Genomic DNA, 24,782 nt, shown 5'->3' with positions numbered 1-24,782 from the left:
TACTCTAAGCATTACTCATACATCAAACATGTTATTTACAATTTACTTACGTGCTGTACTGTCAGTGAGCTCTTGCTGCTCACTATCTACAAGTGTTAAAGTTTGCCTGAAGCGAGACTGAAGTAGAGACTTCACAGAACATTCTTAAAATGTTAGCTGATAGTCTGTGGGAGGAAGAGTGGACCAGGTAAGAGCCTGGAGCCATCACACTCTTGCAGTGCAAGAGCTTCCCTTGCTGTCTCATTAGTCACAGCGAGGAGGCTGTTTAGACTTCCCGAATGGGTAAGGAATTAAGCCACTACAATTCAGAATGTATGAGAAACATCTCATAATTGCAAAGAGGAGTATAAACACAGAGCCACTATCAACAGAGTGAAACTTTGGAGAGAGTCCAGAGGGACCCCAACCCCTGACTGACTCCAGTGTAAAATTTTATGCATGTCTGGAATTTCCATTGGTGTGTGGGCTGTCCACTGTGACCAATTAATTAAAAGTATATGGATACTAGGGTTTTTAGAAAAGAGCAATTTAAAGCAGATTGTGTTGTTTGTTTCTTTTTATGAAGGGTATATCTTCTGTTTTTAAAAACTGTTAAAATATATTGCCTGTAGCATGTTATCTTTTTCCATGGTAGGCTTTATGGCCTAATCTTCCTCTCTCTGAAGTAAGAGACTGTTTTCACTTTAAGTTCAGTGAGAACCAGGTCATGTTTGAAGCAGTTCAGTGGACATTGTATTTAAATGCAACTGCCTTTGGTTTTTGAGCAGTTTGCAAGCAGTACTTTCAGGGTTCTTCTTCTTTGCAGAGTGAAGATTCAGATGAAGATGAACCTTGTGCAATAAGTGGCAAATGGACTTTTCAGAGAGACAGCAAGAGGTGGTCGAGGCTTGAAGAGTTTGATGTGTTCCCTCCAAAACCAGACTTGAATATCCCCTCCCCAGAAGCTCCTCACCTTACTAATGCAGCAAGCCGGGAGAGCGTGCTCACAGACCTCAGCGAACGCCAGGAAGTGGCTTCTATTCTGAGCATCAGCAGCACCAGCAGCCACCAGCCAACCCTGCAGAGCGAGGCATCTACTACCAGGACAAACTCCGTTGTGAGCGTTTGTTCATCGAGCAATTTTGTAGCCAACGATGACTCATTCAGCAGCCTGCCCTCGCCCAGGGAACTGAATAGCTTCAGCTTCAACACAAAAGCCAATGAGAAGAACACCAAGTCCAAAACAAAGAGCCTGCTCAAGAGAATGGAGAGCCTAAAAATCAAGAGTTCTCACCATGGCAAGAGCAAAGCTCCTTCAAAGCTCGGCCTGATAATTAGTGGGCCCATCCTGCAGGAGGGTATCGATGAAGATAAACTGAAACAACTTAACTGCGTGGAGATTTCTGCCCTCAACGGCAATCACATCAGCTTCCCTATGGTACGAAAGAGGAGTGTCTCCAATTCCACCCAGACCAGCAGCAGCAGCAGTCAGTCTGAGACGAGCAGTGCTGTCAGCACGCCCAGTCCTGTCACACGAACACGCAGCCTCAGTGCGTACAATAAAAGGGTGGGCATGTACCTGGAAGGCTTTGACCCCTTCAACCAGTCAACGTTCAGCGATGTGATGGAGCAGAACTTCAAGAACCGGGGCAGTTTTGCAGAAGACACCGTGTTTTTTATCCCTGAGGATCATAAGCCTGGCACTTTTCCCAAAGCACTCTCCAATGGCAACTTCTCCCCGACAGAAAGCAACACCTCTGTGAACTGGAGGACAGGGAGTTTCCATGGACATGGCCACCTCACCCTCCGGAGGGAAAACAGTGGTGACAGCTCCAAAGAGCTAGGCATGGGGAAAAGGCGCAACTCCTCTAGTTCAGTGAGCAGCCGCCTGAGTATTTACGACAACGTGCCAGGATCAATCCTGTATTCCAGTGCAAGTGACCTGGCCGACCTCGAAAATGAAGACATATTCCCAGAACTAGATGACATCCTGTACCATGTCAAAGGGATGCAGAGAATAGTAAACCAGTGGTCAGAGAAGTTTTCAGACGAAGGGGACTCTGACTCAGCTCTCGACTCGATCTCCCCATGTCCCTCCTCTCCAAAGCAGATCCACCTCGATGTAGATAATGATCGAACAACACCAAGTGACCTTGACAGTACAGGGAATTCACTGAATGAAACAGAAGAGCCCACAGGGATCCAGGACAGGAGGGACTCTGGGGTGGGCGCATCGCTGACACGGTCCAGCAGGTGAGATCACAACCCAAGTGGCTCTACAGTAGCTGCACCATACTCAGTTAAAGGTTCAAGGACTCACAGGCTGTTTCTATTGCTTCCCAAAACAATTAAAGGCAAGGGAAGTATTTGTGCAACACTTTGTGATTCCCACACTTCATAGCTGTATGTTTGTATGTTCAGCCTGAGTCATCATTGAGAAAGCAATATTGAGGTGGTTTTGGGGGACAGTAATTCTTCAAACTGAAATGGTGTGTAGGAAGGGAGGGCCATCAAGTAGGATTAATCACTTTTTAAGTTGACTGGGAGAACCAAGAGTAAGTATGGCCTGGTTTGTGTCAGTGTGTAGTAAAAGCCTGGTCTTTTAGACTGTTTCAAAAAATTGAATGTTTCAGGAGCAGGCTGTTTCTAGTAGCATACTAGGGCATTAAATGTGTAGGGAAAATAAGGCTTGTTTACTTTCTCTTAATTGCTGTAGCACAATGGGAGTTCCAGTGACTTCCAGTTTCAGCTGGAAGTTTGGATGGATGACTCTATTTTGCATTGTAGTAGAGCAAGGAGTTGAATTCTTTCTAGCTTTGTTTCCAGTTCTCCTTTAAATGTGGTGCGAATCATGTAGGGCCTGGTTTCTGCTGTCATTTAGTCATCTACAGCTGCTTGTATAAACTTAATGGGACTTTTAGAAGGGCTTAGTTCCTATTTGATGTGTCTTAAAAATTCATGCCATTTTTTCATAATGGAGTTTTTAGATTCCCACTGCCATAATACTGATAGGGCTTTGGGAAAAGTGTATTGGAACCTTTAGAGGATATCTGATAGGGCAAGACCGTGTAACAAGCACCGAGCTGTGGGTCAGCTCAGTGTGCACATTCCCATCTGAAGCACCTGCATGTGCTGCATCACTGGGTGAGGCAGAGATGCTGCTGGCTGATGCCTGTGAAATCTAAAAACAATGTGGCATGCCAAGGGCAGGGAGCTCAGCAGTAGATTTGCAATAATTCCTGCACGTGTCTCTCAGAAACGTTTCAGTAACCTGTGCTTGTTCTGTCTCCCATCTCCTCCACAGGCACAAGCTGAGGTGGCACAGCTTCCAGAGCTCCCACCGGCCCAGCCTCAGCTCAGCATCACTGCAGATCAACTGCCAGTCCGTCGCACAGATGAACCTTCTGCAGAAGTACTCGCTCCTGAAGCTGACTGCTCTCCTGGAGAAGTACACGCCTTCCAACAAGCATGGTTTCAGCTGGTAAGGACACAGTACTGCGTACGGAGAGGCCTATTATACAAGCATGACTGTTGTGCTCATCCCAAGCGACTTTTGGAAAGATACAATGAATCCCTCCATCCCTCTTTTTCCATATTTGCACTTCTTCCTCCAGCCTGTGCTGACAGTGATTTCTGGTTTTCTAAGACAGGGCTAAAATCACTAACCCCTTATGTAAGTGTAATCTTATCAGGTTTGAGAAGTGTGTTTATAGGGGGCATGCGAGGGAACAAAAGCAATGAAGTACAAACAGCATTCTGAGCAGGAAAATGTCGACTATCTATAGCAAAAGAAGGACTGCTTGTTTATTGAGGCACTTAGCAAGCAGTGGCACAAATTGCAGTTGATCTTAATAGGCTTGCTTTTCTTCAGCTATGTTAAAATATTTGCATTACTTTCATTAAACAATTATATAATTAAATAATGTAAATTTTCTTTAAGTCTGTTATCTCATGAGCCAACATCTGTCTCCCCTTTTTAAGGCATTTAGCTTGCCAAAGAGATGGAGAGAAAAAGAAAGGTTGGAGAGCTACAGAGTTCTTTGTAGGCAGCAATTTTTGCTGTGGCCAGGTGTTTGTAACCCAGTTGAATATTTTTTGATGGAAGAATGAAATACAGAAAGCTCTTTTATTATTGTATCTGCAGTAGAGCCTCTGTAACCTTCAGGATGAAAAGGAGCAAATAAAATTTTTCTTGTCCCTACCACAGGCCAGCCTCCTCCCTTCCCCAGGAGTCATAGAGAGTATTTAGCTTCGGCATCAAAGTACCTCCTGTTCAAAGGCTGTTATTATGTCAGTCTTTCTAAATACAGAAGTTGTTTGTTCTGAAAGACAGAAATAAGTATTGACCAGTTATCCCTGCATGCTTCAGATTCTCAGTGGAGATCGCAATGTGTTTTTTCACATTCCATTGGCATGTTTTTTGACAAAGCAAGTATTATTCATACATGTATCAATAATGCCCTAAACTTAACTATACAGCAATACAAATTGGTTCTGTTTTACTATATAACAGATTTGTCAGCTGCAAGTCCAATGCAGTGTTTGTATAGCTATACTGTAGGTTGAAATGTTAAATAGGTCTCCCTGTTTTCCAGTGCTACTGTGTCCTATTTGTTGTTGCACTGGACATTAGCTTTCTTTCCTGTTTAGGAAAATGATCTCAATATTTTCACATTTTAGTGCCTTTTTTTTCCCTTTATGAAACCAGTACTCTTGCAGACCTTGGGGTTAAATCATTCTTTTGTATTTAGTAATTTTTTCCTTGGAGTCATAGGCCTCTCGATGAAACTGGAATGGGAGGTGGGGGTCACCGGCTGATAATGAGGAGGGTCCCTCAAAGGGGTTGTTTATAGAGTTGAAGTTTTTAGCTGACAAACTCAAATGTATTACATCAGTTTCCTGCTGTTCTGCACACTGGTGGGTGGTGGACCCAGTTTGAGGACTTTGCAGAACAAGTAGTTGACATACAAAAGCTCATTGTTCAAATGCCCATCTTTCCCGAAACCTAAAGAAGCGGAGTTATAAGGGGTCACTGACCGCAGGATTTATTTTGACTTTCTTGCAATTTGATCTGGCCCCTGCAGTTTTACCCTGTAGCTTTCATCCTACTAATATTGATGGAGTAGCACCACATTAATGCTTAGAGCCAGTATACTGCCCCGAATGTCTAGCCTTTCTCTTAGAGAAACTGTTTTCTATCCTCTCCCCATTCCCAGCCCTGAGTGGTTTAGATAATTTATAGTGTCACTATTTTTCATGTTACTTTAAGTGTTTCACTTATTTTCACTGCTTTCTGAATTACTGGAAATACAGAAGATAAATGGTCAACAGAGGTTTAATTTAACTTTGTCATTCCCTTTTCTTAAATAGGGCAGTGCCAAAATTTATGAAAAGGATAAAGGTGCCAGATTATAAAGACCGAAATGTCTTTGGAGTGCCGCTGCAAGTCAATGTCCAGCGCACCGGGCAGCCTCTTCCACAGAGCATTCAGCAAGCCATGCGGTACCTCCGCAACCACTGTCTGGATCAGGTGGGTTTTGCCGTGCTCTCACCCCACACACACGCGGAACCCAAAGCCCAGCTTTCCATTGACTTTTACTGTTCCTGGGTCAGACTGAAAAAAAAGACTCAAAACGGGACAAAATAGATAATTAATGTGAGGAAAGCTTGCCACGAAATTAGAACCCATACATAAGAAGCTAAAGAGCATGCTTACCTTTCAGATTTTCTGGACTCATTGTAAATGTATTTACTTTTATATGTATATTTAGGTTGGACTGTTTAGGAAATCTGGAGTCAAATCAAGAATTCAGGCTTTGCGTCAGATGAATGAGAGTTCCACAGACAGCGTCAACTACGAAGGCCAGTCTGCCTATGATGTAGCAGACATGTTAAAGCAATTCTTCCGTGATCTCCCTGAGCCTCTCATGACCAACAAACTCTCTGAGACCTTCTTACAGATATACCAATGTAAGTCATAAAATTTCTGCAGCAGAAGGCAAATAGTCATTTGTGTAGCAAGGGTGGAACTTTGTAGCACTGCTCCTCTGGGCACTACACATGTAACCTTTCTCCAGCAAGTTACAGTTCAGGATGCCTCATAAGGAATGGATTTTTTTATATAGTAGTTGTATAAAAATTTATAGTGCAAGTTCTTTTCATTTCACCTTTCTTTCTAGTTTGGAAACAAATACAAATCCTCCATCACTTGCTCTAAATTTTCTTCTCTTCCTTGAGCATACTTGATAATATGGTTTGAAAATAAGCCACATCTGATGTGGCTAAGTAAACAAGCAGAGCAAACACTGCATGAACTGAGTTTGAGGCTTTTGAGGGGATTGGCAAGGCTGCAAAAAAATTTCTATTTTCTTATAGTTCATATTCGCCTATCCTTCACCACAACTGTTTAAAACAGCTTCTAAGTTGTAAGCTTTTCTGTTACTCACTCGTAGCTGCTTTACCATAGGTACCACAAACAGAAAGTGCTTAGAGTAAATCACGTAAAGAATGAAGATTATCAATGCTTGTGAAAAGAAATAATTAATCCTTCTGAGATGGCAGAGAGGCACTCTCTTGTGAGCTAGATAAATTGAGTTCTGTATAGATGGTAATTTTGTGCTGGATCTTTTCAAACAACATATTGTCTTTCAGAAGTTTTTTTCAACATTGTTTCATTGGGAATATTCTCACGTTATAAAATGGCCAAAAGTGAATTAATGTTTGGTGACCAGAACCAAAGCTTTTTGAAGTATTCATGGGGGTCCAAACTGATTGACACACTGTGGGCATCTTGCCAGTCTCTTCCGAGCACCACCCCAGCTCTCTCCTCATGTATTCTTCCCGTGGTAGTACAGCTACAACAGAACTTACTGCAAAAACACCTTCTTTGAGTTCTTGCTGTATTGTGAGCCTTCCTTATGATGAGGGTTACAAAAACATTACAGGAACTTCCTTCAGAGCTCTATAGGTAGAGGTGACAGTGTAAAAAGAAAACATTCATACCATTATTTCAGTGCGTGCATTTTTTGTGTGTTTGGATTCCCAAGCAGGAGAAAATTATGGAGAAAATTATTCACTCTCCGCTTCCATGCATATTAAGCATCAGCTCTGGGGGTTTAGAGCCAAAAAAGTTTGACACAGCATTGCAGTAGCGTCTGTTCCTTTCCTTTTGCAGGCGGTAGGTCTGAGGAATCCCCAGAGGTGGTTAGGAAGTATTATCTCTGTGTAAAGCAAAGAGCCTTAAAACTGCTGTAAATTTTGCTTCCCTTCAAAGGACAAAATTTCCCTTTGCTTTGGTGCTGTGCACCAGGCTGCACACTGGAATTGTCTGCACGTGGCTTAAATTTGCTTTGAGCTGATTGAGGAGAGAGCATGGAGAACAATGCATTTTTGCTTAAAACTGCTTTCTAAACTCACCTGCTAACCTTATAAATTTGCTGAAGCCCAAAGCAAATACCAATTAAATATCTGGGTAGCACCACATGTGTTTCGAGACATGCAGTGAGGGTGGCAGGGTGCTAATGAAGATATAAATGCTCCAGGACTCACTCTGATGTTGTCCTCAGAGGTGGCTTATTGGAAATCCCTTTATGAGAAGCAGATCTGGTCTGGGTTATTTCATTTTTTGTTCCCTTCAAGTTTGGAGGAGAAAGCCTTACATAAAGGCACACATCAAATTTTTCCAATGGCTGTTTGTTGCTCGTAACCAAGGAGCTGTTTAATGGTATGGGACTTCACAGCGTTGACTTTCTTTTTCCACTGCATGACTTTGAATGATCTGCTCAATAAAGTAGCCCTCTGTGTTTGGTAAAGCACTTTCTGCATATTTTATGACATCACTGTTGAAAAAGGTTTGCTAGCGAGTTTATTTAATTAACTTACCTATTCTAAAATGCATTCAGGTTTTAAGTTTCTTTGCAAACCAAAGAATTTCTGTATTGGCTGGACTATGTTTGCTTGTTCCCTGCCTGACTCCAGGCTTCTGTCATTTTAGTGCATCTGTGGGAGCATGTAGCTGTTGAAGCTAAATCTAAAATTAACTCTGGCCTAGGCACAGCTTCCTCTTGCTTGCATTTCTTGTGAGGCAGGAAATAGCTGAGGGTAGTTAAACTAGTGGGTTAAAGAAAATTCCTTCGTGTTTCCTACAAATGGTATGCATCCTGAAGGAAATCGCTTCAAACTAGAGTCAAATATTTGAAGCTGGAGTTTGCTTTGGGATGTATTCATGCTGTGTGTGTGGAAAATCAATGAGCTGATGAGAGAATTCCTAATATTATGCAGATGTGCCAAAGGATCAGCGTCTCCAGGCTATCAAGGCTGCCATTATGCTTTTACCTGATGAGAACAGGGAAGTCCTTCAGATTCTTCTCTATTTCCTGAGTGATGTCACAGCTGCAGTGAAGGAAAACCAGATGACACCAACAAACCTGGCCGTCTGCTTAGCACCTTCCCTCTTCCACTTGAACACTCTGAAAAGAGAGAATTCTTCCCCAAGGTACGTGTCTGGGGAGCAGGGCTCACTGCTGCTGATCCCGTACTACAGCTACCAGTGATGTGCGATAGGCACAGGCTAACACTGACCCTACCAGCTGTCACCACCTTGGACACCTCAGGGGGCACCAGGTGTGGAATGTTTATAGGATCCTGCCTTTTTCTGGAGATTCATTAAAACATAAGCAAGCTCATAAGAAGATAAAAAAACAGGGATGGGGGGAGGGGATTCCAAAGAAAGGGTTCAGAGGGAGTAGCAAGAGAAGTCGGCAACACCATGCCAATATTTGGTCCCAGGTAGCACTGCTCTAAATCACCAGTAGACTTGGGAATCCCAACGTTTTGTTACCAAGCATGTCTCTTGCTCTGCATTAAGTAACTAGATATGTGTGTTTGTGCTTTTTTCCCCTGTGAAGGGTGATGCAGAGAAAACCAAGCCTGGGAAAACCTGACCAAAAGGACCTAAATGAAAATCTGGCTGCAACCCAAGGGCTAGCTCATATGATTGCTGAATGCAAGAAGCTCTTTCAGGTAAAACACCTGTTTGCAAAACTGATGGGTGAAATATTGGCCAACATGTCTTAGATCTGCTGTATAATGAAAAGCCAGGAATGTCTCTTTATTTTAATGAAGTTTAATATGTGATAAATAGCTTTTAAAAAAACTTTACATCCTGCTCTGTGTGCATACATGAATTAGAAGCAGTGCCAGAAGAAAAGAAAGTTGTTCTGTTGTCACTGGTGCTCTAAAGTCATGAGGCAGTTGTGGGGTTTGTCACAATTTTGTTGCACCCAAGCTTCATTTGAAATATATTTTCAAACTTTTATTATGCAGCCATGAGTGTCTGTGAACCTCAACTCTAATTACAAAGCAAGAAGCTATTTCCAGGAATTTCAGTGCTCATTTTGTACTTAAATTCCCAAGAGGTAGCAAGGCAGGCCACAAAAGCATCCTGGAACATGACACTGTCAAACCATAGGTTGAAGGGTCTGTAGGAACTAAAGCATGCTCCCTCTAGGTCCTGGGATGGAGAACCAGACAAGTTTCAAGTCCTGGTTTTCCTCACTGTCATCAAAGCTTTTCAGAGCCCTCAACTGAAGATGTGCCTGTCTCTTTTCTTGTGGTTGACAGCTGATAGCTCCTTCCTTCAGTTTGCAGGATAACTTCATTCCCATACTGTGGGAATGAATCTAGTTGTGTAGCAAAGGGGGATACTCTACAGAATAAAATAAGACACTCCATAAAAGAGAGACTGATTTGAGTTAAATCAAATCACAGACTTAATGTTGGCATGTCTTCACACTGAGTGCTTAACCTGACACATACACATCCCATCACTTACAAAATTAGCTTACCCATCTTTCTGTGGCTGTTGAGCTGCTAGACTAACTCAGTGACCTGGGGAAAGAGATGCAGGAGCATTATTTCACCCTTTTCATCCCTCAGATACCTGAAGAAATGAGCAGGGGTCAGAACTCGTACACGGAGCAGGACCTGCGTCCCCTCAGCCTGGAGGAGCTCCGGGGAGGCAGCAGCAACACTGAGCCCTCTGACTACCACTGCTACCTCCAGGACTGCGTGGATGACTTGCTCAAAGAGATGAAGGACAAGTTTAAAGGCTGGGTCAGCTGCTCCACCTCAGAGCAAGCAGAGCTGGCCTACAAGAAGGTATGCACCCTGTCATTCTCGCCACAGCTCTGGTGTTTAGCTCACTTTTGACACAGGATATCACCAAAGGTTCAGTGAACATCTTTATGTTGCAGATAGATTTAAGAAAAAAACCTCTTAATCTTTTGGCACAGTTGCATGCCGTCTAAAAACAACATGTCTTTCAGCAGTAGTCAGCTAACATGCACTGATTTGTGTTCTGTTTATCCAGCCCAGGAATGTTCACTGTATTGAATTTACATGTCTTTACTCACATGCAAAGCCTTAACAAGCTGAGTGAGGCCTCCAAGCACGGTCACTATGCAGGCAGTAGGTTTCTCAGCTCTCATCTTGCTAATAGCTCAGAGCTAGCACAGGGAGAAGTGTTTCAATTAGAATTTTAAAAAATAAACTTGGAAAATTAGGCAATTTTTCTGTAGCATCACAATTTAATGCGGACCCATACTGGAGTATATAACTCTAACTTAAAAATAATTTGGGCATCAGTGTGAAGATGCCTTTAGCTGTTTAGAAAACAAACCTTAGTCTGAGCTTATGCCAAGCTTAGTACAATATATACAAATGTGTGTATTCAATTTTATGCATTTAGCCAAAACTGAAATAGAAAGGAAAAGAAAATCTAAGGAAGGGCAGAACTGAGGTCTCCACTAATTTTCCCCAGGTATGTGAAGGTCCTCCACTCCGATTATGGAAAACTACCATTGAAATCCCAGCTACACCGGAGGACGTTTTAAATCGTTTACTCAAAGAGCAGCATCTTTGGGATGAAGACCTTATAGAGTCAAAAGTAATCGAACCTCTGGATAGCCAGACAGACATATACCAGTATGTCCAGAACAGCATGGCACCTCACCCAGCCAGGGACTTTGTAGTCTTAAGGTAAGACTTTTATGTGCAATGATGTTTATATCCTACACATACGGCAGCCTTGCCTATTTATTTATAATGTAAGCTATGTTTGTAAATATTTCTTTGTGCCTTATTTGGAGTCATATTAGGTGTCTGAATTACTGATTGCCAAATGTAAGATTTTTGGTTTACTTCTTTTTTCTTAGAACGTGGAGGACAAATTTCCCCAAAGGAGCATGTGTGCTTCTAGCAACCTCAGTGGACCATGACCGGGCTCCAGTGGCAGGTGTTAGAGTCAATGTACTCCTGTCTAGGTATCTGATTGAACCCTGCGGGTCAGGAAAATCCAAACTTACCTACATGTGCAGAATTGATTTAAGGTAGGAATTTCCACTTCGTCCTTCGGTGGTGGTAGCTTTTCTTGTATAATATCAGCGTGGTCAGTGGACAATTTAGATGATTCAGCAGACTTTAGCTTGGCCAGTAGTACACACTTCTCAGAGGTATGCACGCAGCTCTCTGAGATGTCACAGAAAACTGGCTTCAGTGCACATCTAGCAGCAGGTGTGGTTTGGTGCATTAGAAGCCTCTAGTTGGTGCTCCACTATCCTCATTGGTATATAACCCCACCCCTTCCTCTGACAGTCATATTTGGATGCAAGGACATGTTAATGTTAATATTAAGCTAGTAAAGAGGACCAAACTTCTCATAATTTTTCCCCACTGTGGCAGACTTGTTTTGAGCAAGTCTATGTATTAGTAAGGCTGAGCTGAGCAGTAAGTGGTACTAAAAAGATTTCTTAGTTGGGCATTTTTTAACGAGCTAGATATGTATTTGATTCTGACTAAGAAAATGCATGCAAAGTTACTGGTACCTACCTCATCATGACCTTTTCTCCATGTAACAGGGGCCACATGCCAGACTGGTACACCAAGTCTTTTGGGCACTTGTGTGCGTCCGAAGTTGTTAAGATACGAGACTCTTTCAGTCATCAGAGTCCTGAGAGCAAGGAAATAAAATCCAGGTGACTACTGAAGAGGAACAGCCATGAGCTCCACACGTCAGCAGTGTAGACATTACCCAAAACTGAGACTCATCGGCTGCAGACTGGACTGTGGACCATCTGCAAGTCATGTCGTGAAGGGATGAGAGCGTGAGAACTTGACTGTGAGCATTACTATAGGACTGTGGCCATACCATACACTTTAAAGCTGCTTCCTGTCTGTATAAGGTCTATAGTGTAGGCCTCGACTGGAATTCATAAGAGGACTGTGCAAAAAATAAAAAAATAAAAAAAAGTTGTACTATTAGATGGTTTGAATTGCTTCTGAGAAGCAAATGTCTTTAAATACAAAATATATTATGAAATATGGTGAAGGCTTATCATTCCTATGTGAAATATTTAGCTTTATGTACATACTCATGTCATTTTATTTGTAGTGCATTGAGGGACTGGTGTATCCACTGGAATAGTTGGTACTCTTCAATGTGTTCTCACTGAGATAAGCAGAGAAAGGTTTGCACAGAGATTAAAGTGTGAATGAGTGTGTTAATGGTTGAGAGGATAGAAGAAGTCGAACTTGAAATGTGTCTGGTACACTGATAGGCAACCAGAATGGATATTAGTTTGCTGGATACAGTTAAACCTAGATTGGGACTCCCCTGTGGATCAGGAGTAGCCATCCTTCCCATGTGCCAGTTCTGCGTTTTTCTCAGCTCTAACCTTGTTAAAAACCCTAAGCAGATGTGAAAAGAGGCTTGCTTTTCCTACTGTTCACTCCTTATCCGGATGAACTCTTAAGAGTGATGAGCAATTTTATAGCAAATCTAAGAAAATATACTTTTGAGCAATGTAGCAGCTTAGAAATGAAATGTCTATGCAATGGTGAGAAGAGCCCATAACATCAGTTGATAAAAAAATGTTCATTGCTTTTACTGCTACCTGCATTAACTGTAAATCTTTTAATGAGCTTTTACGTATTTTACTGTATTCTAAAGGCTCAAGAGCAAGAAGTCAACACTGGAGTTGTGGTGCTGGGAGGTGGCAGGACTCCTGCAGTAGCAGCTGGGGTGACTTGGCTAGGGAGAGTCACACAAGCTCTCTCCTTACTCACCCTCATTTGCCTGTTTTCCTAAAAGCTGCATGTTAACATGAACAGAACCTGGATGTGAGCAATTTGGAGGGTTATGTTTGGGGACAGAAAAGAGGGTGCCGTTTTTTCTTGGGTTTTGTTGTGTTTTAAACCCTTTGGGATATTTCCTCCTCCTTGAGAATCAACTTGTATGAACTGTAGGAAGTCCTGAGGTCCTCAGGAAAGGTGTCTTTCTGTAGGTTTTACTGTAAAGGTAAAGATTTGCTTTTGAGGTGCAGTATTAAGTGATAAATGTATTTTGTGGCTAAGGTATGAATGAGATGCAAGATGGAATCTTGACTGAGACTTTGTTGCCATTGTCAGTATTATTTTAAGCTTTTTGATGAAGATTTTTGTATAACGGCAAATAATGTAGTACTTCCAGTAACAATGTTCCTCATGAGTAGGAAACCCTTGTATATTCCTCTACATCGAACACTTTTGAATTTGTAAAATTGTATGTTGTACATACCATTTTATTGTAAACATGTATACTTGCCCACAGTGTACTGTCAAACATAGATTAAGCATGATAAAGATTATTTAAAATATACCTGTATTTATACCTCAGATATTCTTTTTGGGATTTTGTACCTCAAGTATGTTTTTTATTGTAAATGTGCTTTACATGACTATGATCTATGCGAGAGAAAGGAAAATGTTTAACTTGCTATAGATGTCTGTACAGAGTATACTCAATAAGTGCACTATTAAATGTTTAAAATTGGAGATGCGTAATGAGTTTTATTTTGATCTGCATTCTTCCTTCTGCTCTTTTACCCAGAGCATGAGGTGTTTTTCTTACTACTAGTTCTTTACATGCTACAGCCAACTGCATGGCCACCCCTTCTGTCTCCCAGGCTGATATATTGTATATTGTTAAAGGCAGGTACCAAAGCAACTTCAAAATTTTTGGAAGACGAGACTGCACAATGACAGACAACTGGACAGGAATATTCCCCACTCAATAGCTTTGTACATTTAAAAATAAGAAGAAATCTATGGGTTGTTGCTGTCTTGTGGAAAGGGAAGTCTTGAATTTAAAAGGTTGGAAAGCAGACTGCTACTTGATAGGTAGCTGTATGCAATGCTGAAAAATAATTCACTGCTCTCCTATTTTCTACAGAGAGAATGAAGGCATGATGAGTTGTGGAGTCATAAGTTTGCTTTAAAAAATGCAAGTGTAAAAGTAATTGGAGAAAGTTAAAGCACACACAGCAGTGAAATGAGGCCAAAGTGAAAGCCAGGAGGATATACAAACAACTGACTAAGGTGAAAAATGAAGCCAAAGACAGCTGTTAATTCAAACAACTTCTTAAAGTTTTTCAAGTCTTAGCCAACAGAAATATAATTTGGGCATCTGAAGGAGGATTTTGATTTGTGAGGCCTGTCTGATAGGGCAGCTGCAAGGAGACCTGCTGCCTTTCAGTTACCAACATCATCCTATTCTTTTCTGTGCCTGAGTGTCCCCACATCTTGATCACTATCACTTCCCCCTACATTCCCTAGGGAGCACTGAGGGATGCTACTTCACAGTCTAGCAAAAGCAAACCTCTTGCTGTCATGGTATTAGTTCTCACACACCGCTTAAGATATACAAAAATGTCATACACAGATCTTCTGCTAAGTGCTGGAGGCAGTGTCCTACAATCATAAGGAATGAAATAATGATACTGTCTTAACAATGCATTAAATTTAAAATACAAAATGATAATTCTGTTATACCATAACTTGTTGATGCAGCCATCGACTGCATCTCTGAAAAGTTACTTCCAGCTATTGCTCATCTGTCAACCCAGAACTATTTCTTTTCTCTAGCAAGGAAAGGTATCAGTGTCTAAAGTGATGAACAGCACAGCACCAGAGGTTAAGGTGAAGTACTGATGCAGTGCTTACATCCATGCGGCTTTTGCACTGAGTGCTCTCCCAAGCACTTGAGAGTTGCTCTCCTCTGCACCATCCTACTATATTTTCCTGTATATTCTGAGGCATCCAGAATGCAAGCTGAATCCAGTAAAATACAATGAAGTATGGGAAAGAATTCAAAGAAGAACAAGATTCCATCAAAAGAGATAAGGGCACCGAAGGGCTACATTTATACAGTGAGATTCAAGACATAATCTGGCCACTAGACAAGAGGGATAGAGTAAATGTCTACTAGCACTGGAAGGTCATAAAAACACAGAAGAAGAGTTCAAACTAGCTGAGTGGGTGTACAAGTTGGGATAAAAATTCGTTAATGGAAAATTTGAGGCAGAAGGAAAGGAAAAGGCATTTTCCACACAGCAAGAGGTTTTTGAGACTGTGGGACAATCTCTTCCTGAGAAGCGAAAAGAGCATAAGTCATTTAAAATTGTGCATGCTTAAACCTTGGAATTATTTCTTCCAACCTCCCTGAAGCATCACAAAGACCTAAAAATCACTGTTTGCTATGATTACAGGAGTTACAGGCTACTAGTTTTGACCTGTCAGAAGTGTTGGGTAGCACTGCCTTGCGAGCAAGAAGCAGTCTGGTGTCAAAAATAAAGTAATTCAATTATTTTGGAAGTTGCTAATTTACAAGTCTTTCTCTAAGAATTACACTGGAGGTTGTGGAGTGCAATTTTCTTATATTTTACTGAAGTGGACGTTCACTTAAATGAGAAGATGCAGTGCCTTCCCACCATGGGCCAAGAGCATGAAGATCAGCCTGGGGTGGTTACCACACAGGTGGGAGAGCCCTTTGCTTTTCTAACATTTGCTCAAAACCCAGGAATAGGTAACCATGATTTCCCTGTCACAGAGCTAATCAAATCCATTACTTCATAGGCTTGGTGTTTTTTCTTACTATAGAAGAAAAAGGCCTGCAGCAAGTGTGTTGTGTATGCCTCTCCAGGTACTGGTGTTTTACTAGTCACTTCATTAGCTCAGGTAATAAAAGGGTGATGTGGTGGGTCTGAATATCACTGTTGCTCCTAACCCACACAGCATTTCTTAAGGTTTTATAACACTAAAAATGGAGAAGTGCCTTAGGAACAGAATTCTCAGTGAATGAAAGAATACTACTATTCAAAGAACCAGGTAAAGTGCAGTGCAGTTATGTATGTATTCCAGGGAAGGAAATTAATCAGCATTTTCTATGATATGATGAGATAAGCATGCTATAAGCATATAGACAGGGTGATATAGTCTAGATGGCTCTGATTTGAGGGGGCTTGTTCCTCATTTATTAGAGACGTTAGAAGAAACTGGGAATTTCAAGAAAGGATGGCCTCAGTGAAAACACTTGAGTGTCACTTTAGAGAACTGTAATTTTTAAAAATAAGACAGCTAGTATCAGAAGTAGATTATAACACAGCCCAGACTAAGATGATGTGCAAGGGGTGTGTAACAGAGGAAGGATTCTTCTAAAAGCAAGAAGTGGCCAAACACTTCCAACACATTTAGTGACAGCAGTCTGAAAGATCCATTCAAAACAAGGTGATCATCTGGTAAGTATCCTCCTTTGTTTCAGAAACAGTTAAAAGAAAATAAATTTCAGTCAAGGCGTTGTTAAGAGCTGGTTAAACATGTAAACTTCAGCTAGGCTATAATTCAAGTTCATAGAAACACTGACAGTATGATTAGCAAAGTTGCTAAAAGCTCACTTATTTACCAACCTTTGGTGAAATTTGTACAATAGAGCATATTTTAAGTATTTAAACATATGAAAAGGAATGCAAAGATACTAAAATATTTGTTTTAACTCAATCATTTCATCTCCAGCAGTCTGTACTCATTTCTTTCTTCCAGTAGAAGGTCAGAAGAACACACATGGGCTTTTTCACTTGTTACTGAGGTCTTTGTCACCTACATAATTTATCAACTAGGGCTTCCAAAGTATATAACAGGTAATAAAGCATTCAGTAACAATAATACAAGCAATAATCCAAATTGATTTTGAATATCACACCTCAGTGATATGCATACAAAGCTAGAACTACATTAAAATCCATACTCAAGTAAAAGAAAGAAATTGATAAAATTTTACTGGCTGTGACCAATTTCATTCAGCAGATAACAATGAAAACTGCTTTGTGATACACAGAAAAGCAGCTTTGAAAGCCTTGCTAGAACTTCTTAAAAAGAAAGGGAGATTCATTAAGGAATGTGTCTGGAAAATGGCACCTGCCCACCTTCTACTTACTCCCTTATCTAAGACTTTTAGAAGTACATACAAATTTCTGAGACTGCCAGCTCTGATGCTGCCTCCTGTAAATCCTCAGCAACAGTGAAGCTTCCTCCTCCCAGTGAGGGGAAAAGCAGATGAGGATGCTTGGTCTTACATGGTGAGAACTGACAGTAATCCTCTTCCTATAAGGGCACCCCATCTCTGCGCCATGCTCTTCATGGATTCAAAGGGCTACATGGAATTACAGAATCCATCTGATCTGGGAAAGACCTCTGGGATGATCGAGTCCAACCATTAACCCACCAATGCCAAGCCCTCCACTAAACCATGTCCCCAAGTGCCCCACCTACATCTTTTAAAGAACTCTAGGGATGGTGACTCCACCACTTCCCTGTCCAGCCTGTTCCAGTGCTTGACAAACCTTTCCATGACTTTTTTTTCTAATATCCAATTCAAATCTTCCCTGGAGGAACTTGAGGCCATTTCCTCTTGTCTTGTCACTTTTTACCTGGGAGAAGAGACTGACTCCATCTGACTACAACCTCCTTTCAGATAGTTGCAGAGAGTGACAAGGTCCCTCCTGAGCCTCCTTTTCTCCGGGCCAAACAATCACAGTTCCCTCAAGCATTCCTCATAAGACTTGTGCTCCAGTCCCTTCACCAGCTCCATTGCCTGTCCCTGGACAGGCTCCAGCACTGCAATGTCTTTCTTGTAGTAAGGGGCCCAAAACTGAACACAGGATTCAAGGCAGCCTCACCAATGCTGAGTACAGGGGGATCCAGCACAGAAACACATACTCCTAACAAGGCAGGGCAAGTATTCACACAAAGTAGAAACAAACCAATACAAAAATTGTATTTGGAGGCCTTTTAAGAATGACCTTGAGCATGTAGAAAAGTCAAGATTTTCTAGCTAACATCTGAATCATAGTCACATTTGCTTTCTCCATCTTTCCAGCTTAAGACAAGAATAAATGCTTATGTATGAAATTAACATATAAGCTTGTAGGTAAAGAACTCACCTTGTGGCATTAGTTGTAAACAACATCAGGCAGAATAGTTACTGAACTAGGTTCCATTCAACAGACTTAATGGACTGGGGAAGGAGGAAAAGCTATGCCCCAAGCATCCTATCCACAAGATCAATGAGGAAATGAGTGACCCGTCAAGAGCGGTGATGGAGTTCAGAGGCCCTGCAGCTGACGAGAACAGAAGTTTAAGCAGGCCAGTCACAGCTGTTAGGCATGTATTTGATAAACACCTAAGCAACTAGCAGATCCAGGGAAGCTTTACATGTCTAAAGTTTGAGGCTTGGATAGAACTATACTCCTAGCTTACTGCTAGAAACAGAGGCCATCGGCACTGGTTCAAAATCTCACCAAGTTGTCTGAGGAAAGAAGGCAAAACAAGCTGTTTTCTGGCACCATCAGCTCTGTTCTAGAAGTAATTATTTTCATAATTTGAAATTCTACATTTTCAATTCACTACCAGTTTTTTGTAGGGCTTGGAGACAAATACATTTATAACATGTATTAAGTTCCTGTTATTTGTCTTCAATTTCTACCCTAGCCACTTGGATTTACCTCTGGACATATTTTTCACAAGACCCTGCAGGAAGTTTTTTGTGCTTCTATTGGAACAGTCTTGCAATGGTCACTGTCAGAGAGAGCATTTGTTTAAATTGATCAGCAGCATAATCTGGGACATGACATGATACAGTGCTCTTTTTTAAAATGCACTATGTAGCAAAGCAAGCTCATCATACTTCTCATTTTTTGTTCCTTGAAAATGGACATAAATTTTTTACTGTTTAAACACCCTATCCTATTGATGTAAAGATTTTCTATGAGGCTTTATGCAATTTTTCTGGGGGTTTTTTTGGTAGTTTTTTTTTTTTTAAAGCTTCTTTCCTGTGGCTCCTCTTCCTCTCGTTAAATTGCTAAAACAGTTTCCAGGGCCAGCCACTCCATGTTGCAGTTTACTGGTTTGTGATGAAAGACTTGCTGCCAAATTTTATAAAGAATCTTCCCTGGGGTACAGAGGGGAGGGAAGCATTCTACATGACCTCTGTTTTCTTCTCATATTGTTTAACAAACAAGCAAACTGCCCTGCAGTCACTCTGACCCCTATTTAGACGTATCCCTTTCAGGCAGCCACACAAATGAACTAGGAAGGAAGTGCTGTCACAGCCCTTAGAAAAGATGGAGGGAAATAAAGGCAAACATTGTGTGTCTAAACAAACAAGCTCACTCTGCTCTGCCCTTGTCTTCTGTCTAATTCTTATAGGAACTGGTCCCAAAAGTAGCAGCTGAGGTAAGAGTATTTTCCACGTTGTATAGGACTCAGTTACCCCCCTCCATTACATTCCACTGCCCTGTCAGGTTTTGCACCAGCCCCAGAGATGAATAAATAATCCAAACCCCTTTGGTATAAATGGGAACTCAGCCCAGGCTCTTTGAATGGCTTAAGCCTGTCCCTCAATCTGCTTTCGTACATGGACCTTATGCCCTCTGTGCCTCACTTATGCCTCACTTTCCCTAGTTAGATTTCCCCAGAATACAAGGGGGGAAAAAATGGGATTTTTGTGCTTCAGTAATCTTAAATTGAAAGTGCAAGTTTTGCAAGAAGTTGAAAAAAAAACATCTAGAGGCCAAGCTGAGAACAAGTTTTCCTTTGAGCTGTTTCTTGTCTGGACAAAAGTCCAAAGGATTTCTAAATCAAATTACTTTTGATAGACAAGAGATGAAACAGATGTGCTACAAACCCCATTTTGTGATAGGGAGCTAGAGCATAAAGTATTTTTGAACTGGAGATGCAGCTAGAATATTTGAACCTCAATGTTGCATACTAATCAAGGAACAAGTTTTGACATATCAGAGCCAATAAACCTGGTTTAAAGAATGCTTAGATAAACTTAGGGAGGAAAAAAGAAAATACTATAATTTAAAAGAGTATGAGTATGATTTTTGAAGTGTTTCCACATTTCTCTGGTAACATCCATTCATAGTAGTAACCTGGAAGTTAGCACTGGCTACCAAAGACAACTTGTTGCTGTAGGATCATAGCACAGCACAAGCACTGCATCACCTGCACACCCCTTGGGCTGCTGCAGGTCACCTCTGCTCTACAGGGCTCCTGTCAGCACAGCAAACCTTGAGGCCACTTTTGCCCAGACATCATGTCTTTAGCCTGACTGAAAGACAAGAAATCCGACTTCAAACAAAATGCTGGGCTGATTGCAAGAACACAGTCTTATTTGCAGTCTATGCCCACGCTAAAACACATTTCTAGATTTCGGCCAAAATTTGCCAGATTGGGGTGGCGAACCCCAACATGTGTGAAGGATTTGTCAAAAGTATTGCTTTGCCCTTGCTCATAGCTCTTTGACGATAGCACCACACAGAGCAGACAGAAAACAGAGCTGTATCTGGTCGACGTCATGCACGGACTGCGATACGTGCATATTTGTGCCTGAGGAACTACTTATCACTGTGATGAATGGCATAGCATTTAGCTGTCTCCTTAAAGAGATAAGATGCTGTAAGTTTTTGTTATCAGTTGTGCCAAGATTTGTACCATTAAACAAAAAATTGGATTAATATTTTTAAACGAATCAGATTAATGTTTTATTCCCATTGTCATGCTCCAGGGGGTCATAACTGGGATAAGAAATATACATACAGTTTGCAGTTGTTTCAAGCCACGAAACAGAAAATAGCATACAAGATGCCCTTTGTAAGGAAACATTTCCTAGAGTGCCACTTCCTAGGTCTCAGCACTCTAAAAATACTGGTTTCTTTCTTTACCTTGATTATTAATTAAGCCTACTGCATGTGATTTAAAGATATACACTTCACAAAAGCACCAAAAATCCACCAAATGCTTCCCAATCACGGATAAGATGTTCTGGTTGCTCTCTGTTGAACACCACAGAAGGAGGCAGCTGAGACTGAGTAACAACAGCTTCTGAGATCATTCCCCGCAGTTGCAGTCCTCCTCTTTTCTGTATGTACACTTTTCGCTCTGCAAACCTCCTGTCAAGCCCTGCAAGCCCTCTTTTTCAATCAGTTCCCCACTGCTTGTGTGTTTTTTCTGGTTGTGACGATTTCTCCATCCTGCCAGATCCAGCACTGCAGTCAGGTCAGGCTCAGACCTTGGTATCTCATTTCCTTCTCCCTTTACCCTTTGATCTGATGCAAAACCTTTCACAGGCGTACTCACAGCTCAGGCTGGGTGCTTATAGATTGCATCGTGTTTAGCAATGCTCCAAGGTAAGGGGCCTGTCACCACCCTCTTGGAGAGCTCAGGCTCTGAACCACCAGTCTTTCACCTAAACAGCATGTATTTATGCAAGAAGAGGGACTCTCCAGAAGTTTCCCTGGCTGGGACAAGAGAAGAAATTGATCAGGCCTTGATCAGAAATTATAAATAAGCCTTCCTAGTTGTTTTCAAGTATGGCGATTAAGTTACTGAACAAGGCACCCACAAGTTCAGGATCATCAGAGGTCTTTGTCTGTTCCAAGATATTGGACTATTTTTGTCCAAGACCAAGAAATCTTCAGCTTCTGATGTGTCCTATACCATGACCCCCTCCTCTTAGTGAACTGAGACCCACTCTGGCAATAAACTGGCTGAGCCATTATAACTTGTGTCTAAAGTTGTGTCTTCAGAGAAGTCAGCTGCCTCACTCTGTGTTGCTGTTCATGGCAGGTATTAACGCCCTGGCCACTTTTTATCAGGAGGGAGACCAAACTGTGAGAGCACAGCCTCTCTCTGGAGCTGCTGCCTACTGATAGAATTTGTCCAAGTGTTTGAGAATCACACATGGACACTTCCCCTCTGAAGAATCAGCCACTCTTCAATATGCTATTTCTAGGCCTCGTAAAAATGAATTTGGCTTTCATTCATCTCTTTGGTTGTCATGTTTCCTATGATGTATCTATCATGGGAGGAAAAGTATCTACTTTCTTTGTTGATAAACATGAATAAGCCTAGGCCTACTGCTCTATGGATGGCGTTTTGTCTTGTGGCATCTCTTTCTAAATTGACTCATCCTGTGCTTTGGACAGGCACCTAACAGTTTCCTCAGGGTCATGCAGTGACCTCAGAAGAACAGTGAAACACTGATCTGCTCATCAGGCTTTTTCAACAAGTAAATTTAACACTCTTTTCCTGTCTAAAATGAGGAGGGAAACATGGAAAAGAACGTTCCATGCCAGCAGCTCTCCTCTGGGGAAATACTCTGCAAGAGCCAACTTTAAACTATGTTTAACTTTTTTCCTGCCAGAACCTCACTCACTGCAATGCTTTAAACTTTCTTTAATTGGACTGATATCTACACACCCCAATTCCATATTTCACCCCACTGCCCTGCTCTCTTCTGACATAGGAAACTTTCCTGCAAGTGGGGCAGATGCCTGACTCCAGCTAAAAGCAGGTCCCTCCACTATGCAATGGCACTACCAGGTCCCTCCACTATGCAGGCAGTGGGGGTGGCAATCGTGGGCTGCTTTACTTAGATTTGACTTCTAAAAGATGTATTATTTAACACCAGCCATGTACAGTGACAAAAGAGCATAGCTCTTATTTCATCTTCTGCTTTCCCTGAAGACAAACTCTGCCTCAAGAGGCCAACTGTCCCCTGGCTCTTTGCTCTGGGACAGCTGAGAGATTCACCACAGCATACGCAATAGTGATGGAGGAAGCTTTTCATTAAAAGGCATCTCGGACTCTCCCTTGGTCATTTTTACCCATCACCGCTCTATGGAAAATAAGAAATATGCCCCCTGTGAGAGGCCAACACAACACCTATATTCTAACTCCAGTCCAGATAAACCTTCTGAGCTAGCTCAAAGCATATTTATAGCTGAGACAGAGCTTCCTCAGGGAACTACAGTCTCCAAATCAGTTCAGTTGTTACCAAAAAAAAAAAAAAAAATCTAAGAAAAGCTCCTTCTTTCTTGGTCTCCTCAAGTATAGTGAGTTCCTTTCACTACAGAATTTTAAGTATGAAATTCTCTCTCAAATGCAACCAGCTGGCTGAAATAACTTCTTGTGTGTTTGGCTGCAATGCCATGTCCAGAAACCCTGACCATCACTAACTACACTGTCACACTGACATGATAAAAATATGGTGGCATTAATAACTTGTGCTGGCATGCCTTCCCAATTGTCAGGGCTTTACATAAATATAGAACTTGGCCTATGGATTTGTTTTAGAGCTTTTTATATCTGATTATGGCTCCAGGCAGATCATTTTCTGTACAGACAAAGTAATTAAAGATCAGTAATTCTGTCCAGTGGCCAATAGTCCCTACAGTGAGAGGCACATGGTGGGTTTTCAGCTGCTCAGCATTTCAGAGCTTCACTGAAAGTCAGGGATTAGAAAGCTGTGTTGCACAAGGACAGAGCACCAGCCTCAGAGGAAAACAGACAGCAAGCATTTCCATTCCAGCATTTTGGCAGAAGAAAGCACTGTCCCGAAGACCTCTATAGGAAACAGTTTTACTTAGATAGCTCCACAGCCACACTTGGAAAGCCATAGGCCCCATGTGCTAAACCAAGGGCAGGCACTGGAAGCCAATAATTTCCTCACTCCTCCATCTCAAACAAATATGCAGCCACACCGTTTCTTGGGAACGAGCTGGATACACACAGAAAAACAAAGGAGGGTTCCTAAATTTCTGACGTACGTGTCATAGAAATAGCAAATAAATAAAACATCATAAATAAAAACATTTTTCTAGAGTGATTTCACAGAGGTGAGAATTTCAACAGCAAAATAAAACCTGACTCCAGCAGATCCCAAGTTTTATTCCCACACTTCACAGCCAAGGCTTATGTCAACTGGGAAGAAAACACAGCTGAGGTGGAAAACACAACTGACGTGGAAATCATGGATGTTTGTGAATAGTGGGAAGAGAACACAGCGTAATAGCAGCACCAATTCCCGCACTAAAGACATCAGTCTTGAGTAGAAATGCAATTTAACAGAACGAGGTAATCCTGTGGAGCTTTTGGTTCCTGTAGGTTTGTTATAGGCCTAGACACACATGGCAAGACAGTTGTGAAGTCCCCCATGGGCACTCCTGGCTCATCCTGAGAACACCGGCTCCTTTCTCCAGCCCTGCACTGCCACAAACAAATACCCCTACATAAATAAACTCTAAGAACTTTTTTTCTGAAAGATTTGTATCAGCTTGAAAAACACCATACTAAAAGAAGAAAAATATAAGACTTATAGAGGAAGTATGAAAGAGCTAAACAACTTAGTTAAATATCCAGGGGATAGAGGGAAAGGTAACACTGAAGTAGAGCCTCCAGCTCATCTGGAAGAACCTTCCCTGAGAAACAAGTTACATTCAGGTCCCAAACTTCCCAAATTTACCGTACCAGGAAAAACAGCTTGCAGCCAAGCCATTCACAGACTCATTGCTCAGTGGAAGGATGGCAGGAGACAGTTCTGGTGGCCTCCAAAGCATAGTCTCTATTTGATACATGATTTTAAAAATTGT

General features: G+C 41.6%; 1 protein-coding gene across 1 annotated transcript in view; it reads left to right on the top strand.

The window, feature by feature from the left end:
* Positions 1–13,848, top strand: part of DLC1 (DLC1 Rho GTPase activating protein) — a 223,423-nt gene extending 209,575 nt beyond the window's left edge. Inside the window, 10 exon segments of the mRNA XM_050338816.1 lie at positions 806–2,232; positions 3,284–3,460; positions 5,350–5,509; positions 5,751–5,949; positions 8,260–8,473; positions 8,886–9,000; positions 9,916–10,137; positions 10,799–11,016; positions 11,193–11,366; positions 11,895–13,848. Coding sequence (XP_050194773.1) covers positions 806–2,232; positions 3,284–3,460; positions 5,350–5,509; positions 5,751–5,949; positions 8,260–8,473; positions 8,886–9,000; positions 9,916–10,137; positions 10,799–11,016; positions 11,193–11,366; positions 11,895–12,015 — 3,027 coding nt within the window. The 3' untranslated portion in view covers positions 12,016–13,848.
* Positions 13,849–24,782: the final 10,934 nt, after the last annotated feature.

This window comes from Myiozetetes cayanensis, unplaced genomic scaffold, assembly GCF_022539395.1.
Source record: "Myiozetetes cayanensis isolate MyiCay16 unplaced genomic scaffold, myiCay2020 scf7, whole genome shotgun sequence".
NCBI classification, from domain to species: domain Eukaryota; kingdom Metazoa; phylum Chordata; class Aves; order Passeriformes; family Tyrannidae; genus Myiozetetes; species Myiozetetes cayanensis.
The sequence above is the reverse complement of the archived record's forward strand: the minus strand, read 5'-3'. Positions and strand labels throughout refer to the sequence as shown.